Source organism: Pristis pectinata, chromosome 14 (genome assembly GCF_009764475.1).
Source record: "Pristis pectinata isolate sPriPec2 chromosome 14, sPriPec2.1.pri, whole genome shotgun sequence".
NCBI classification, from domain to species: Eukaryota; Metazoa; Chordata; class Chondrichthyes; order Rhinopristiformes; family Pristidae; genus Pristis; species Pristis pectinata.
This window is the reverse complement of record NC_067418.1, coordinates 1,682,446-1,702,215: the sequence shown is the minus strand read 5'-3', so window position 1 is coordinate 1,702,215 and position 19,770 is coordinate 1,682,446. Positions and strand designations below refer to the sequence as shown.

Genomic DNA, 19,770 nt, shown 5'->3' with positions numbered 1-19,770 from the left:
GCTCTTTGATTCATGTTTGGACTAAGGTTGTACAAGGTCTCGAGTCAAGTGGTCCTGGAGGAGCCCAAGCTTGGTGACTAAGTGCCTTAATTGCACTGTTGATGCCATCACTTTGTTAATGATTTGGCATAGAATGATTGGGCAGATTGGTTTCGTCCTGCCTTTTGTGAACAGGACATACCTGGGCAAATTTCCATATTGTTGGGTAGATGCCAATGTGGTAAGTGTATTGGAACAGCCTGGCTAGAGATGCAGCTAATTCTGGAGCAAAGGTCTTCAGTACTACAGAAGGGATGTTGTCTGGTCCCAGAACCTTTGATGTATCCAACGCTCTCAGCTGTTTCTTGATATTATGTGGAGTGAATTGAATTGGCTGAAGACTGGTTTCTGCGATGACTTCCAACAGGAACAATGATTTGAGCATTGATGCATAAAATTACAAGTTCATGCATTTTTCATCAGATATCTTTCATGCAAAAAAAAACTCAATTGATTCAAATTTTCCTGGAAAATGAACACATTTATTTAATTCCTATTTGATGACAATTTCCTAAACTTTACATCCCTTATATGCATCTATTATTCGCCTCTACGTTCCACCTCAACACAAGGTATCACACTTACTGTGATCAGTACCAGTATATTAATAAAACATAAAAACACTAGAAACTGCCAGCAAATTCAAACTCCTCTTCCTACTTCCTTTGCTACCCCTTATGGTTCGGTCAAAACAAAAATTGTTTCCAAGTTCAACTTTAAAAACAAAAGATCTAGAATAAAGAGAGACACTGTCTGTTCCTCTCCCTTGAAGTAATGACCAGTACCTACCTATACCATTGGCAGCATACAGATTCTTGGGATCATTTCTGAGCACTTGTTTATAGATAGCCAATGCTCGGTCCTGGTGACGTTTCTCCTAGTAAGTTATAGAATTGGAAAAACAAATTATGAACAAACAGAAATCTTACATCTCTTTGGACACTTATTAGATGTTTATCATCTTTGGATTGACAAAGTTGCTTTATTAATTCATAAATTACAGCAGTTAAAAACCTTACAGACATTTTCATACACATCCTGTAATACTGCCTGTTGACTTCAACTTAGAACCATAGAACACTACAGCACAGAAAACAGGCCATTTGGCCCTTCTAGTCTGTGCCAAAACTTTATTCTGCCAGTCCCATTTACCTGCACCCAGTCCATAACCCTCCAGACCTCCCCGTCCATGTATCTATCCAATTTATTCTTAAAACTTAAGAGTGAGCCCGCATTTACCACATCAGATGGCAGCCTGTTCCACACTCCCACCACTCTTTGAGTGAAGAAGTTCCCCATAAACCTTTCCCCTTTCACCCTAAAGCCGTGTCCTCTCGTACTTATCTCTCCTAATCTAGGTGGAAAGAGCCTACTTGCATTCCCAGACCCAATTGAGGGAATCTTCTCTGCACTCCTCTATATTAAGTATATCCTTTTTTCCCCGTAAGGAGACCAAACCTACACACAATATTCCAGGTGCAGTCTCAGAAAGCCCTATATAATTGCAGTTATACTCCTGTAATCAAATCCTTTATGAACAAAGGCTAATAGACCATGTTCTGTCCTTGCTGCACCTACATACTGCCAATGATACCTAGGTCCATTTGAACATCAACACCACACAATTTCTTAACATTTAAAAAATGCATTGCTTTTTCGTGCACCAAAATGGACAACATGTTTATCCACGTTATAATGTATGTGTCACATTTTTGCCTCGTCACTCATCTTGTCTATACCCCCTTGAAGCTTTTTTGCATCCTCTTCCTTGCTCACAATCACAGCTAGGATTGTATCATCAGCAAACTGGGAAATATGATATTTGAGCCCCTCAGCCACATGCTTATGATGTAGATCATAAACATCTGTGTCCCCTGCACCAATCCCTGCAGTAAACCACTAGTCACAGACTGTCAACCTGAGGAAGATCCATGTATCCTCAATCTTTGTTTTCTGTCTAATAACCAATTCTTAATCCATTAGTGTATATCACTGCTAATTCTCTGTACTCTAACCTTGTTGACCAACTTCCTCTGTGGGCTTCTGAAAATTCAAATATATCACATTGATTCCCCCTTATCTATTCTCCAAGTCCTATCCTTAAAGCACTTCAGAACAAACTAATCAAATATGATTTCCTTTCATAAATCTACACTGACTCCACTCAACCCTATTTTCTTTTAATGCATCTGTTATTATATCCTTCATTATAAATTCCAGCATTTTCTCTACCACTGATGTTAACAGGTTAGTAAATGGTGGAGTCACATTTGCCACCCTCCAATCCCAAAGGAACAATTCAGAATCTATAGAATTTTGGGAGATAATAACCAGAGCTTCCACCATCTCTAAAGCCACCTCTTTCAAAATTCTGTCATGCAGATCACTGGCTCCTTGGGAGTTAATGGATTTTAGTCTCACCAACATCTCCAGTATATTTTTTTTATTAATACATTTCTTTCAGTGCATCATTTTCGCTAAATGCTTGGAACTTTTGCCAGATTTTATTGTACTTCCATGAAGGAATATGCAAAGTAGCTGGTTAATTCCTCTGCCATTTCCCGATTATAAATTCTCCTCTCTCTGTAAGGGTCTTACATTTACCTTGCTAGACTTTTTCTTTTCACATACAGTATCTGTAGAAACTCTTACAGTCCACTTTAATGTTTCCTGGCAGTTTACCCTCTTATTCTATCTTTATCCATTTCTTTGACTTCCTTTGCCGAGTTCTAAAATGTTCCTAATCCTCAGGCTCACTGTTATTTCTGGCAATGTTATGAGCCTCTTACTTGGATACTATCTTTAATTTCTGCTGTCAGTCACTGATGAACCACTGTTCCTGTTTTGATTGCCAAGCTTTGATTCTAATTTACCTGAGCCAGATCTGTTCTCATCCCATCAAAATTGGCCCTTCTCCAATTAAGTAGTTTTATCTTGAAGTAGTTTATATCCTTTTCCATAACTAATGTGAACCTTATGATATTAAGACTGCTGTTTCCTTGACGGGCCCCCCACTGATTCTTGATCCACTTGGCGTAGCTTATTTCTCAGAACCTAGTCCAGCAACGCCACCTTCCTCATCAAGCCAGTGACGTATGAAGGAGGAAGTTGTCAAGAACACACTTCAAAAACTCCTCCTCTTTGCCCTTTGTATTACTGCTAGCCTAGCTTTCCCTTCAACAGCTTAAGTCCTCTCCTTTTCAGTTTTGGGGGTGGGGGAGGCAGGAATAACTTTTGCACGTCTCTGTAGTTTTCATCTAACTATGCTCCTCAATTTCCTTTCCACTAGTTGGCAGCCTGTAGAATTGTCCCAGTAGTGTAATCGCACTATGTTTCCTAATTCTAAACACACAGATTCTAGCCTTGATTGTTCCTGGACCATCTCTCCCACCAGCCTTATGGTACCCTCCTTTATCCATACTACCACTCACCCTTTGTTCTTTACTTCCTTTTTTTTCTGAAAACACCTTGTATCCAGGAATATTTAGAACCCTGCCCTGCCCTTAAGCCAGGGCTCTGTCACTGACACACTGTTGTATTCTCACGTGGTTAGTTGTGCCTGCAGCTCACCAACTTTGAATATCCTTCTTATGCTCAGATACAAGCACTGTAAACTCAACCAAAGCCTCCTTGCACTCTAATTGGATTCTGCCCAAAACTTTCCACTTCTTGTTCTGGTACTATTTATTTCTCCTGATCCTATCTACACCTTCACCTCTATTTTAATGTTGCCATCTGTAAACCCTCGCACCAGGACATTGGTTCCAACTCTGATGAGGTGTAATCTGTTCAGCCTACACAGTTCCCAACTCCCCCAGAACAGGTCCCAATGCAGCAAGAATCAAAAGCCACCTCTCCTGCACTATTTCTCCTGCCACACATTTAATCATGAAAAATCAAAAGAAAATCACAGATGCCTTTGCCAGATACTGAAACATTCATTGTTTCTCTTTCCACATTTGCTACCCGATCTGTTGAGTGCTTCACATCTTGTTTTTATCAGCAGTTTATTTTTCCCAATCCCTTCCTCCCTCTCTTTGCAGAGTAAAGATCTAGGGATTTCTCACCCATCACTGGTTGTGAAGTGGCTTCAGTAGGCCCATAGGAAACTAGCTGCTTGCATTCTCTGTGCAGCATTAGGGGATAACTGCATCTTGTACTAGGTCACAAAAATCTAGCACACAATGACTGTCTTTCTCTCGAGAAGAAACCCTCACATGCAGATTTAAAAGATCCTATGATACTATCTTGAGGAAGAGCAAGAGAGTTCTGAAGTTCTGGCCAACATTCATCTCTCAACAAATTTGACAAAAGCAAATTATCCAACCTTTATCACATTGCTGTTTATAGGAATTTTGTGCGTGCAAATTGACTGCTATGTAGAGGTGTACAAAATATTAAGAGGAATAGATAGAGTAGACAGCCAGTGCCTCCTTTCTCCGGGCACCAATGCTCAACACAAGAGGGCATGGCTTTAAAGTAATGGGTGAGAAGTTCAAGGGAGATATCAGAGGGAGGTTTTTTTACCCAGAGCATGGTTGGGGAATGGAATGCGCTGCCTGGGGTGGTGGTGGTGGTGGAGGCAGGTACATTGGTCAAATTCAAGAGATTACTAGTTAACCATATGGAGGAATTCAAAATAGAGGGATATTTCCTTTTTTTCTCATGCTCACCATACATATTCTAGGATTGACTACTTTTTTTTTATTGATAATCAAATGATTTCACCAGTTCGATCCTGTGACTATAAAGAGATTGCTCTTTCAGATCATGCTCCTCTGCTTCTATCTTTAAGTCTCCCGAGGCTCCCTCAGACAAACAGATTTTGGCATTTTAACGTAACCTTGTTATCTGATAAAATTTTTTTTTAAATTTTGGAGAAACAAATTACTCTTTTTTTTAAAGAGAATTCGTCGGAAGAGATTTCTAGTCTTATTGTTTGGGACACTTTCAAAGCCTTTATTAGAGGTCAAATTATTTCTTATATGGCAAGCATTAGGAAAAAAGCTAACAGAGAAAGAGCCGATCTAGTTGATCAACTGAAACTATTTTAGATCAAAAATACGCTTTGGATCCAGATCCGGCTTTATATAAAAGGCAAGTTGAAATTAAAACTAAATATGATCTTCTTTTAAGATATCAAATTGAAAGCCAACTTTAAAAAGATAAAAGTCAATTTCATATTCATGGAGATAAAACAGGTAAATTACTGGCTAACCAATTAAAAATCTCCAGAGCTAGACAGCAAATTAAAGAAATTTTGAAAGCCAATGGTGAGAGGACAACTGATCTTTTAGAAATAAATGATACTTTTAAAGAATTCTATTCTCAACTTTACAGTTCTAATTTTCCTAAAGATAATACTGTAATGAATAATTTCTTTGACCAATTAAACGTTCCTATACTTTCCACTGAAAACCGAAAACAGTTGGATCAATTACATACGACGAAATCGCCAAGGTTGTGCGATCTTTACATTCTGGGAAGACTCCGGGTCCTGATGGATTTACTGGAGAATTCTATAAGGCCTTCTCCTCTTTGCTTATACCTCATTTATGTGCTGTTTTTTCGGATTCTTTTAAATTGGGTAGACTACCACAATCTTTTTAATGAAGCCTCTAATTCTTAAGAAAAATAAGAACCCAATAGAATGTGCTTCGTACAGACTAATTTCGCTACTTAATGTGGATGTTAAAATTTTATCTAAAGTTCTAGCTCGTAGATTGGAAAATATTTTACCTTCAATTATATCTGATGATCAGACTGGTTTTATTAAAAAATCGATATTCTCATTTTAATATTCGTTGTTTACTGAATATTATCTATTCTCCCTCTAAGGAAGTATCGGAATGTGTGATATCTCTAGACGCTGAGAAGGCCTTTGATCGGATTGAATAGAATTACTTATTTAAAACTTCAGAGAAATTTAATTTTGGGCCTGATTTTATCCAATGGATTAAATTACTTTATTTATCCCCTTCTGCTTGAGTTCTTACTAATTTTCAAAATTCTAAATCTTTTAAACTTCAACATGGAACCAGACAGGGATGTCCTTTGAGCCCTTTTCTCTTTGATTTGGCCTTAGAACCTTTGGCTATTTCTCTCCAAGAATCTAGAAGTATCCTTGGTATCTCCAGAAGAGGTATTAACCACAAAGTTTCTTTATATGCTGATGACTTATTACTTTTAATATCTAATGTTGAAGCCTTGTTACCTCCTATGTTTTCTTTACTTTCTCGCTTTAGTCATTTTTCAGGCTACAAATTGAACTTACACAAGAGTGAACTTTTTCCTCTGAAAAACCTGGTACCATTTGATATTAACATTCCTTTTAAAATTGTAAGAAATCACTTTACCTATCTGGGGGTGTCAATTACTAAAAATTATAAACATTTATTTAAAGAAAATTTTTTCACCTTACTGCATTATGTGAAAAGGGTTTTATCAAGTTGGTCTCCCCTTTCTATATGATTGATTGGCCGAATTAATGCTATTAAAATGAATATTTTACCTAAATTTATATATCTATTTCAGGCTTTACCTGTTTTCATTCCTAAGTCTTTCTTTGACTCGAGTCAATTACATCTTCCTACATATGGAATAATAAACATCCTAGACTAAATAAAGCTTACCTTCAGAAGGTCAAAGAGAACGGAGGTTTAGCCTTACCTAATTTTAGATTTTATTACTGGGCAGACAATATATGGAATCGTACGTTTTGATTACATTACATTAATCAAGAGGCTTGTCCAGTATGGGTTTCTTCGCAAGTTAAAAAATTTTCTACTATTTCTCTGCTTGGTTCTTCACTTCCAATATCATTAAGTAAACTAGCAGATAATTTAGTAGTTAAACATGCTTTAAGGATTTGGTTACAATTTAGAAAATATTTTGGTTTATTGAGTTTTTCTTTGTCCAGTCCCATTTTCTCTAATTATTTTTTTAAACTTCCATGACTGATGTAGCTTTTAAAGAGTGGGACAATTTAGGTATTACTTGTTTTCAGGATCTGTTTGTTGGAGGAAACCTTTCTTCGTTTGAACAATTGTCTACCAAGTATAATTTACCAAAAACTCATTTTTTCCGATGTTTACAAATTAGAGATTTTCTTCGATCTCAATTACATTCTTTTCCTTTGAGTCCTGATAAAAATTTATTAGATATAATTTTTAATTTGGAACCCTTTCATGATGGCTTAATATCTAATATTTATGACAGATTACTAGGAATGAGTAAGGTGCCACTAGATAAAATTAAAAACGCTTGGGAACAAGATTTGCAGATGTCAATTTCTGAGGAAACTTGGAATGAAATTTTCAAATTGGTTAATATTTCATCATTATGTGCCCATCATTCTCTCCCTCAATTTAAAGTGGTCCATAGAGCTCACTTGTCTAAAGATAAATTATCCCGTTTTTATTCTGATATATCTCCTTACTGTGACAAATGTAATAACGGAGTGGCTTCTTTAATTCACATGTTCTGGGCGTGTCAGATTCTTAAAAAATATTGGACAGACGTCTTTCATACTTTTTCTGTACTTTTCAAAATAAATTTTAAACTTAATCCTTTGACTGCATTATTTGGGATCGTTGGAGAAAAAGATATAACTTTGAAGGCTTCTGATCTACACATTCTGGCTTTTATTTCTCTTATAGCCAGGAGGGCTGTGTTGCTTAAATGGAAGGAAGTTACTCTGTGTACTCATGCTCAATGCTTACGGGATGTTATGTCATATCTGAATCTAGAGAAGATTCGTTGTTCAGTTTTTGAACCTAACCTAGACTTCAAACCCTGTGGGGACCTTTTTTGAATTATTTTCAAAATCTCTGATTTGGTGACTAAAACACAGATACTGGCTGACATTGTTATGTTTTTAAGGTTTCTTCTTGTTTTTTCCATCAAGCAGCTTCGGTTTTTTTGGTAGTGAGAGTAGTTTTTTTATATAATAAAATATTTCAATTTTTTTCCTTTATTAACTATTACATGTGATTATTAATTTAGAGTATTGTGATCTTAAGTAGGATTTAACACAATGTATTTAGTAGTATTTTTACTCTCTTTCTTGATGCATGTACTCTTATTTTTTTCATGGATTTAATAAAAATATTGTAAAGAAAAATAGAGGGATATGTGGGAGGAAGGGGTTAGATAGTCTTAGGCGAGGTTTAAAGGTCAGCACACCATTGTGGGCCGAAGGACCTGTATTGTGCTGTACTGTTCTATGTTCTATATCTGACCACAAGTCAGGTGGACTTCACTGGCTGTACATCATTTTGGGACATCCTGAGGTTATGAAAGGAGCTTTATAAATTTAAGATTCTTCGTTCTCTTTTCTTACCTTTTCTCTGTCTCTAGTTGGCTGGTGCAAGGTCTGAAGCCAAACATTGCCCAAGGCGAGCATGGAGTAGGTGTCATTCTGAGTGGATGGCTGTTTCAAGATACGCTCAAATTTTTTCTGCCCTGGCCCCCATTCCTGTTTGGCCAGGTGAAGGTTGCCAATCAGTGACCATGCGTCTGGGTGATCCTGAGAGCAAAATGAAAATGAATGGTTAATTTTAACAAACTATTATCGAGAACTGAGACATCTCAGTTGGCATGGATGAGTCAGGATGAAGGACTTGCTTCCGTGCTGTACAACAGAGAATTGTCTTTGACTGCGCCTCCCTGAACAATTCCCTTTCATCTCAAGATCAAGCTGTTTTTAGGAGCCAGAAGGAACATGAGAAAAACAAACAAGACTATGGGGACAATCAACTCAATTTAGGTCACTTGACGTGTCCCAAAGGGCCAGGGACCCATCAAGCCTACTTGACTGAGAATGGATGAAAGATGTAGTCCAGCTGTGGTAGGGCAATTGCACTGCTGGCCTTCCTCTGTAACAGCTTGGCTTCCTCTTCCAAACAGTTTGACAACACACCACGGTTCCAGACTCCTCAAATTCTGCTCTGGGCATCCCTGACCATTCGTAGTCACTCTTTCAGCTGCCATGGCTCCAAAAAATTGGAATTCCCACAAATCACTCCCTCTCTCTTTAAAATTTGAAGTCCTTTGACCAAGTCTCTTGTCATCTATCCCAATATCTTAAGTATCTTCGCCAAGCGCCCGTAAAGAGCCACAGAATGGTTACATAAATGGAAGTTATAATAAAACTTTTCTATATATTGAGAGGTGCTTGTGAACTCTTCTATGCTTGCTTGAACCAACCTGGTTAATTTGTAGAGCTTCTTTAAACCAGTCGGAGGCTTCATAAAAATTCCCCTTGTCTCTCGCCATACAGCCCAAGCGTAGATAACCTGTGAGGAGATTACACCATATGAGGAAAAAAATAGGCTGAACATTTTCCAGAAAGTGCGAGTTTGTGAAAGAACTGTTGCTGTTGAGCAATCACTAAGTTTCGTTGCCGCAGCCTGGCTACTCTTGTGGAAAGTAGAGAACAAAGAATTGGAAAATTATTTCATCTGTTATCACAATCTACCACGGAGCTAGGGATACAGTCATCTATCTTGCAGCACATTGTATAATCATTTCAAGAAACTAATTCCTTGAAAAATATTAATCAGAACTTGAGAGAATTCATGTAAGACGCTCACAAAAGCATCCAAATTTTTCATGGAAATCAACAATTATTTCAGGAATCCAAAGACCCTATGTTTTGGGAATTCACTTTTGGCTGTGATAAAAGCATTCCCGAGCATGAGAATTTTTATCAAACATATGGATCGTGCACAGGCAGAAGAGGTTTAGGTTAATTTGCCATGGTTTTCGGTGCAGACATCATGGGCCAAATGACCTGTCCCTTTGCTGGACTGTTCTATGTACTTTATAAATCAACCCTCCTAACAAAATGTTAGTGCAGGAGCAGGTCATTCACCCCTTCAAGCTTACTTTGTCATTCAAATATTCCAACTGCTGCACAGTGCTTAGGCACAACCTGAGACAGAGAAAGGGTTGGGGTGGGGGGGGAGGAGGGGGATATAGAAATATAATTCCCACCCCATCCCCACACACAAGTCACTCGCCAGCTTCTCATTCTTACAATTAGCACATGAGTTAAAAGACAAGAGCCTTCTAAAGTAAAATTGCTTCACTGCACTGATGAACATAATTCCAAACCTATCGACCGGGACTAAAAGCCACAGCTATACCTCTACCCTTGACCAGCCTTGTAATCAACACCATGACCACCCACCCAAAAATAAAAAGGCATCAGAAAATACTTACAGTCTACATAATTTGGATGCTCTCTTAAAACATTCTTGTACAGTATTTCTGCTTCATGGTATTCACAGAGGGCCTCGTACAGCCTGGCCAGGTTGTAGGAGGTGGTGACAGAGATTGCATTGTAATAGTGCTCATCATGCTCTGCTTCAGCTTTTGCTCGTTCGAGTGAAGCTAGGAAGTATTTCTGCCAAGAACAAACAAACCATTTTACTTGCAACAAAAAACATCAGGTCAAATGGGTTGGAGGGGGGGTGGGGGCGGAGGTGGTGGGGACTGGTATACACAACACACAGTTTGCAAAAATAACTACAAAAGGGTGAAATAAGACAGAGAGGACTAACAGGTTGAGGGAACTCGACCTTTTCTCCTTGAAGCGACAGAACATGAGGGGGGACCTGATAGAGGTATATAAGATGATGAGAGGTATTGATCGTGTGGATGGTCAGAAGGTTTTTCCCAGGGCTGAAATGGTTGCCACAAGAGGACATAGGTTTAAGGTGCTGGCGAGTAGGTATAGAGGAGATGTCAGGGGTAAGTTTTTTTACTCAGAGAGCAGTGAGTGTGTGGAATGGGCTGCCGGCAATGGCGGTGGATACGATAGAATCTTTTAAGAGACTTTTGGATAGGTACATGGAGCTGAGAAAAATAGAGGGCTATGGGTAAGCCTAGTAATTTCTAAGGTAGGGACATGTTTGGCACAACTTTGTGGGCTGAAGGGCCTGTATTGTGCTGCAGGTTTTTCTATGTATTCTATGTTTCTAAGGAATAGAAGGGCAATGCAGGCAAATGGAATTGGTGTAGATCGCATGGACATGATGGGCTAAAGGGCCTATTTCTGTGCTGTACAACTTCATGACTACAAGGTGCACTGTATGTTGGTGGATGTCAGATCCACTGTATAAACTGGATTGGAATGAACTTCTAAAGGATGTGCATGAACAGCAGGACCTGGTTGCACAAGTTCATTAGTCTTTGAAATTGGCGGAACATAGCGAGAGTGTGGTCAGGGAGATTATGCTGAACTTTTATTAAACTCTGGTGGGCCACAATCGGAACACTGCATCTAGTTCTGGTCACCACAATTCAGGAAGGACATGAAGGTCCAAGAGGAGGTGCAGAGAATATTCACTGTAATATTGAGGACTTTAGCTTTAAAGTTAAATTGGGAGAAGGTGGGTTGTTTTCATTTGAGCAAAGGAAGTTGAGAGGAAATTTTATAAAGTTATACAAGATGATGATGGGTTTAGAGGGGTTAGATGGAGAGAGTGTATTCCCAGATACAGGCTGTTCAAGGACATGTGCCTCAGGTTTAAAGTAATCAGTGTAAGATGCGAGAGACGTGAGAAAAATCTTTGTTTTACAAAGTGCGCTGGTGATCTGGAACACTGCCTCTGAGGGTGATAGAAACAGAATCAATCAGGGCTTTCTAGGGGGAGTTTTATACACACAAATAATTGACTTGATTATACAGAAAGAGCAGAGTCTGGGACCGATTGTTTAGCTTTACAAGGAGCCAACAAGGATTGATAAGCCAAATTGTCTTCTTCAGACAAAATGATTCATTTGCTTAAGTATGCAGAGGGTTATAATTCAATTGCTTTTGCTTAACTATTTTTCTTAGAACAACCAACCATAAAGGTTTATGGCCATAAAGAGGGGCAAGACAGGAGATTTCTGGGGCCTTGACAAAGATCTGTGTCTCCTCTTTAGCAACAGGTGAGGATCTGGAAAACTGGAGAGTATCCAACATTGTTCCTTTGTTTAAGAAAGCCATTTGGGATAATCCAGGAGATTACAGGATGGTGAGCCTTACGTCAGTGGTAGGGAAATTATTGGAGATGATTCTTAGGGGTAGGATTTACTCACTGATTGATTCACCTAGGATTTACTGGAAACACATGGATTTATTAGGGAAAGTCAGCATGGACTGGTGCTGGGGAGATCATGTTTTACAAACTTGATTTGAGTTTTTTTGAGGAGCTGACGAAGATGATTGCTGAGGGTAGGACACTGGATGTGGTCTACATGAACTTTAATAAAGCATTCAACAAGGTCTCTCATGGTTGGCTGATCCAGAAGATCAAGGCACATGGAATTCACGGTGACTTGGTAGATTGGAGTCAATATTGGCTGGCCATAAAAGACAGTGTAGTGGTGGAGGGGTGTTATTCTGACTGGAGTTCTATGATCAGTGATGTTCTGCAGGGATCAGTGCTGGGACCTCTATTGTCTGTGACATATAACTGATTTGGATGTAAATGCAGGTGGGCTGATTTAGTAAGTTTGCATACCCTATGATTCTAAAAATTGGTGGAGCTGTGGATAGTGAGGAAGGTTGTCGAAGGTTTCAGCAGGATATAGACCAGTTGGAAATATGGGCAGAGAAATAGCAGATGGAGTTTAATCCAAGACAATTGTGAGGTGCTGCACCTTGGGAGGCCAAATGCAGGAGTAAATTATGCAGTAAAAGGCAGGACCTTTAGGAGCATAGATGTACTTCAATTTCAAGTTTATTGTCATAGGCAAATACACCCAGGATATAAATGCCAAGAAAATTAGCTTCTTGCAGCAACAGCACAGTACATTACAAGCACAAGTCAACAAACTTATATTAACGTACAGAGGGATCTTGTGGTGCTGGCCCTTAGCTCCCTGAAAGTGGCAACACGGGTAGATAGGGTGGTAAAGAAGGCATATGGTATGCTTGCCTTCATCATTTGGGGCATTGAGTATAAAAGTTGGCAAGTCATGTTGTCACAGGATGCTGCCTGGATTAGAAGAGTATTAGCTATAGTGAGAGGTTGGACAAACTTGAATTGTTTTCTCTGGAATGTCAGAGGCTGAGGGGAGACCTCGTAAAAGTAGATAAAATTATGAGAGGCATAGATAAGGTAGATAGTCAGAAGTTTTTTCCCCAGGTGGAAATGTCAAATACTGGAGGGCACAAGGTTTAAAGTGAGTGGAAAGTTTAAAAGAGATTTACGTGCATTTTTTTTATATACACAGACAGTGGTAGGTGCCTGGAAAGCATTGCCGGGAGATGGTGGAAGCAGATCACTTTAGCAATGTTTGAGGCGTTTACACAGACATGAACCGGCAGGGAATGCAGGGTTATGGACCACGTGTAGGCAGAAGAGATTTAGTGTAAATTGGCATCATGGTCGGCACAAACATGGTGGGCCAAAGGGCCTGTTCCTGTGCTGGTCTACGCTCTTTGTACAATCCATGAGGGAGGCACTATAAACAAACTCACCTAATGAAAAATCAATAGATTGACAAGTAAAGGAAATAAAAAAGAAAGAAGAGGAAAACAAAACTGGAAACTGGCACGGAAGGTGGAACTTTACATTAGAATTAGTTGCCAAAATTTACTATGCCGTGGGAAAGATGGAAAAGTGCCTCAAGAGTATTACCTTAGCTTCTCCCAAGTTTCCCAGTCGGAAGTGAAGTGCCCCGACATTGTTGAGGATCTCAGGAGGAACATCAGCCTGCACTTTCTCCTGAAGGATACGTGTTGCTGTACCATAAGCCGATAGTGCACCCTACAAACACAATCCAAACAAACTTACACCAACACCTGCAAAACCAGGTAAAAGCCCACGTGTAGATAAACTCAATCAGCCCATGGAAGCCTGGCGTACTATTACCTTGGGGTTAGGGTTAGGTCCAGTTTCTCTGTCTCTGCTAATGTGTTTGGTAGCTGAACCATTTCACTGTGCTTTTACAACCCCTATGGACCCATATTTTCTTCCTTCGTACACCTCTTTTGCCTTGCATTACTAATATTCCTGCTTATTAATGAACTTTCCTTATGATCTTACCTCTCCTACCCGTTTCCCAGCCTCTGTACTTGCTTAAAACCTTTAACTTGTAAATCAGACAAAGGGTCATTGACCTGAAAGATTAACTGTGTTTTCCTTATACCAGGTGATGTCTCACCTGCTGAGCATAATCAGCATGCTCTCTATTTATTTCAGAATTCAATCTATACCTGAATATCTGACTGTTCGAGGATCTGAGCCAATTCAATCCAGGCTTCCACATCATCTGGGTACTGTTCAGTCACTTTCTTTAGATGTCCCTTAAACATAAGAAAGTAACATTTTAGAGAAAGGTATCTAAAGCCACGAAATGACACACCAAAACAAATTTACAGTTAGGTTAGGCAAGTCTAAATCCAAAGTTGCATACCTTTGCAACTTCCCTCTTCTCTTGTTCCTCTGAAGTGGCATAGAGCGAACCTAGAATCTTCATCGTTTCGTAATTGTTGGGATAGGCCTTCAGAACTTTCTCAAAGCATTGTGCAGCATTCTCCTTGTCCCCTCGATAAATGTACATTTGCCCAAGGCCAAAGAAGGGCAGGACAAAGGTAGTGGAAGCAAACTGCGTAGCTTGATAGTAGTACTGGAAAGCCTGATCATAATCACCCTATGGAACAAGAACAAGGACATCTGTAGAGTTAGTGATGGCTGGATCCCAAGATTATGTTAGCATTCCAGGTATAATAAGCAACACCCTTGGTCCTGGAGTCCTAACTCACAGTACATACAGCCTACACTTTAACAAAACACATCCATTTAGGCGGTGTACTGAAGAGAGTTGTGAACGCAGCCCAATCTAACACGAAAGCCAGCCTCCTCTCCATTGACTCTTGTCAAGAGTTCCTGGTGCCTTGGGAAAGCACCAAATAAAATCAAGGACTCCTCTAACCCTGGTCATTCCCTCTTCTCCCTGCTTCCATCGAGCAGAAGATACACAAGCTCGAGAGCATGTACCACCAGGCTCAAGGACAGCTTCTACCTCGCTGTTATAAGGAGAGGTTGCCCAGACTAGGACTTTATCCTTCTAAGGTAGGAGATTGAGGGGTTACCTGATAGATGTATATAAGATCATGAGGGGCATAGACAGGGTGAAAGCACAGTCTTTTTCCCAGGGATGGTGTGCTAAAAACAAGAGGTGAGAGATTTAAAAGGGACATCAGGGGCAACTTCTTCACACAAAGGGTGGTGCGTATTTGGAACGAGCTGCCGGAAATAGTGGTTGAGGCGGCACATTAGCAGTGGTTAAAAGCCACCTAGATAAGTACATGGATAAGAGAGGTTTAGAGGGCTATGGCCCAAACACGGGCAGATGGGACTAGGTTGTTGGTCAACACAGTTGGATGGACTAGTTGGGCCGAAAGGCTTGTTTCCATGTTGTACGGCTATGACTCCAATAGTGATAGATTGCAGCAGAAGTACAAGATAAGATTTCTTTATTAGTCACATGTACATGGAAACACACAGTGAAATGCATCTTTAACATAGAGTGTTCTGCGGGCAGCCCGCAAGTGTCGCCACGCTTCCGGCGCCAACATAGCATGCCCACAACTTCCTAACCCGTACGTCTTTGGAATGTGGGAGGAAACTGGAGCACCTGGAGGAAATCCACGCAGACACGGGGAGAACATAAAAACTCCTTACAGACAGCAGCAGGAATTGAACCCGGGTCGCTGGCGCTGTAATAGCGTTACGCTAACCGCTACACTACAGGCTGGTAGGATAGGTGATGCATACCAGATGAAGTTTAATGTGGAGAAATGTGAGGTGATTTTTTTTGTAGGAGGAATGAGGGGCAAGATAGAATAAAGGATACTTTCAGAGCAGTGAGATCTGGAGCTATACACTGAAAGTGGCAGGGCAGGTTGAGAGAGTGATTAATAAGGCCTGCACATTTCTGCGCTTTATACAGATAGGTATGGAGCATAAAAGCAGGGAAGTCTTGCTCAAATCTTTATAAAGTAGAGGTGCAGTTTTAATTGAAGTATTGCATTCAATTCTGATTGCCTCATCATAAGAAGCATGTGGAGACACTGGAAAGGATCCAGAGATTTAGAAGAATGGCTACAGGCATGAGGGACTACAGTTACAGAGATAGATCAGAGACTATGAACGGTTTCTCAAAGAGAAGACTAGGGCAAGATCTGATAAAAGTAGACAAAATAATGAGGGGTCTGAGAGTGGGTAGTGGGACAATCTACTTTATCTTTTATGCTAATGGCAAAAAGCAAAGCGGAGATGATGGGCTTGTCAGAGAATAAGTTGCAGCGGTACAGGGAAATAAGAGGGGGAATGAGACCAATAAGATTGCTTCCCTAGGAGCCTGAATGGTCACGATGAGCCAATTGGCTTCCTACTGTGTTGTTGTGTGTACAAGTCTGGGTTAGCCCTGATTTAACTGAAAGGTCTCAACCTGCTCCTATTCATTCATAACCCAGCCGACAAAATTTGATTTACTCTTTTGAAGGCTGTATAACATAGAAGACACAAGCATGACTGAAAGGTTTGCATTAACTCACCTGGACATGGAAGGACCTAGCTAACTGGTAGCAACTCTCAGCTTGCATAGCCTCTACCTCAGTGTTATGGAATGCATGAAGAGCCAGATGCTGTACTTTGCTGTAATCCTACAAATAAATGAGAATGTGTAAACAAAGAACCAACTCTATTGTACTGTACCATCAAAATAAAAATTGCTTTCAAGAAACTAGTACAACTGCAGACATTATTTCTTTTCACTTGCTGCTTCACGGATCAAATTGCTGGACGGGTAGGGGGAGAAAGATGAAATAAGAATTTTTAAAGTTTCAGTTAAAATGCCGAAGTGTGTTGGGACCATGAATTTGAGACATCTGTTAATTAGTAGGAAGGTGGATTTAAAGTTTAATTTGGGTCTTGACTTTATACATGGAACTGTGGGACCAAGGCTGTAGCTAACAAACAATGGTTTAAAATCCAACAAGGAAGGAAACTTTCTACAGCACCTTTCACCTCAGGATGTCCCAAAGTTTGAAAGCCAATGAAGTACTTTTTAAAGTCCAATCCCAGTTTGAAACTTTAAAGTCAGTAATATTTCTTTAGAATGAACCTGACATACTACTTTTATATATAAAAAAAACATTCTCAAGACAAAGTGATCATTGACATGGCTTGCATTTATTACTTAGTGACTGGTGGTAAAACCAAGTGCTCTGGTTTTCATTTTATAAGGCAGTTACAAGTCCACCAAATGGTGTAGTTTGAGATCATGTGAGAACAGTAGTTTCTTTTATTAACATCATTGAGCCAGTTAAGATTTATTGTGACAATATGAAAGGTTTCTGACACTTTTAATCAGATAAGCCTTTTTGATTACCAGACACTCAAACTTTGCTGTTGGGATTTGAACACCTCAGTAGTTATTTGAATGGGCCCTTGAATTGCTCATGTTATAATATCACCACTGCAAAAGTGAATTCATTATGCAGGTGATTATACCTTTTTGAAGAAGAAGTGGTTGGCCAGATGATTTAATACCATTGGGTTGCTGGGGTCGATTGTGTAAGCCCTTGAAAGTAGCTGCACGCCATTTTTGATGGAATCAGCCTAGAGAAATAGTAAAGGCTTGATCAGTTTGCAGTTTATTCAACATTCAATAAACCAGTCACAAGTTCACTCCATTAGCACAAAACAAAATCCACAGCGTTTGTAGCCAACTCTTATACATGTGAACAGAACTCCAGACTTTTAGGGTTTAATGTAACAAGATGCAGACACAGGCCAATTTTCTAGAAGCCACAGAGTCAAATTAGCTTCCCCTTTCTGTGGGGCTGACTGGAACTGCCCACTTCACCAGCTCTCTCAAACTGCTCTCTTCACAAAATGCTTAGTTGATTCTCCAAACCCTGTTTCCTAGTAATTCATCCTACAACAAATCCAGTTTGACTGAGAAACATCTCCACAGATAGGAAGATAGGTCGCCCAGGAGCAAGGATTTTAGGTAGAAGTCTTTATACTTACAGAGATCCTTCCATGACATCAAGATGTTTCAATGTGCATTACAGCAAACGTTTAAGTGTGGCTACTGTTCTAACATAGCAGAAATTTGTGCAAAGCAAACTTCTACAAACTTTGATGCCTCTCTACAGAACTCTGGTTAGGCCACATTTAGAGTATTGCATGCAGTTCTGGTCACCTCACTGTAGGAAGGATCTCAAGGCTTTAGAGAGGGTGCAGAGGAGGTTTACCAGAATGCTACCTGGATTGTGCTATCAGGAGAGGCTGGACAAACTTGGGCTCTTTTCTCTGGAGTGGCGGAGGCTGAGAAGTGATCTGTTGGAAGTGTATAAAATTAGGAGGGGCATAGATAGGGTGGACAAGCAATATCTTTTTCCCATTATCGAGCGATCCAATGCCAGAGGGCATGCATTTAAGGTGAGAGGGGGTAGGTTCAGAACAGACATGAGGGGTATGTTTTTTTACTGAGAGAGCAGTGGATGCCTGGAATGCATTGTCTAATAGGGTGGTGGAGGCAAATTCATTGGGGGCTTTTAAGAGGGGCTTGGATGGGCACATGAATGAGAGGAAAATGGAGGGATGTGGGCATTCTGTAGGTAGGAGGGATTAGCTATGCCGGCACAACATTGTGGGCCGAAGGGTCTGTTCTGCGCTGTACTGTTCTGTGTTCTAAGAAGGTATATGTTCTATGACTGCATTTTATTTTGGTGGTAGTGGGTGAGGAATAAGTACTGACTAAGATACCCTCCCAGGAAGAACCCTCCAGCTTTTCTATGAATTAGTTAGAGATGTTAATAAGGCCATCTGGAGGAGAAGGGCCCTCAGGTTACCATTACATCTAAAAAGTGGCACCCCTGTTGGTACACTTCTTCCTCACCACTGTGACCTGTAATGCACTGTCTGGAAGGGCAATGGATGTAGATTCAATGGTAAGTTTCAAAGATAAATAGGGTACATACTTGGGAAGAAATATCTGCAGAGCCCTGAGGGAACAAAATGTTGTTCAAAGATCTGACTAAAGAACCTGGACAGGTACAATCGGCTGAATGGACTCCTGGGCTGTCTGGTTCCATTGAACAAAATTAGAACATAGAACACTACAGCACAGTACAGGCCCTTCAGCCCACAATGTTGTGCCGACGTTTTATCCTGCTCCAAGATCTATCTAACCCTTCCCTCCCACACAGCCCTCCATTTCTCTATCATTCATGTGTCTATCTAAGAGTCTCTTAAATGTCCCTAATGTATCTGCCCCCACAACCTCTGCCGGCAGTGCGTTCCATGCACCCACCACTCTCTGTGTGAAAAATACATACCCCTGACATCCCCCTTATACCTTCCTCCAATCACTTTAAAATTATGTCCCCTCGTGTTAGCCATTGTCGCCCTGGGAAAAAGTCTCTGACTGTCCACTCGATCTATGCCTCTTATCATCTTGTACACTTCTACCAAGTCACCTCTCATCCTCCTCCTCTCCAAAGAGAAAAGCCCTAGCTCGCTCAACCTATCCTCATAAGACATGCTCTCCAATCCAGGCAACATCCTGGTAAATCTCCTCTGCACCCTCTCTAAAGCTTCCACATCCTTTCTATAATGAGGTGACCAGAACTGAACACGGAGTATTGTGTGGTCTGACCAGAGTTCTATGGAGCTGCAACATCACCTCGTGGCTCTTGAACTCAGTACCCCGACT

General features: G+C 40.3%; 1 protein-coding gene across 1 annotated transcript in view; it reads right to left on the bottom strand.

Annotated features, from left to right (window-relative positions):
• Positions 1-19,770, bottom strand: part of ctr9 (CTR9 homolog, Paf1/RNA polymerase II complex component) — a 63,332-nt gene that overhangs the window by 26,114 nt on the left and 17,448 nt on the right. The window contains exons 7-15 of the mRNA XM_052028851.1: positions 17,559-17,666; positions 16,601-16,708; positions 14,455-14,691; positions 14,255-14,344; positions 13,677-13,805; positions 10,264-10,447; positions 9,247-9,335; positions 8,381-8,566; positions 829-916 (exon numbers count right to left, since the gene is read on the bottom strand). Of these exons, the coding sequence (XP_051884811.1) occupies positions 829-916; positions 8,381-8,566; positions 9,247-9,335; positions 10,264-10,447; positions 13,677-13,805; positions 14,255-14,344; positions 14,455-14,691; positions 16,601-16,708; positions 17,559-17,666 (1,219 nt within the window). The remainder of the gene's footprint in view (positions 1-828; positions 917-8,380; positions 8,567-9,246; positions 9,336-10,263; positions 10,448-13,676; positions 13,806-14,254; positions 14,345-14,454; positions 14,692-16,600; positions 16,709-17,558; positions 17,667-19,770) is intronic.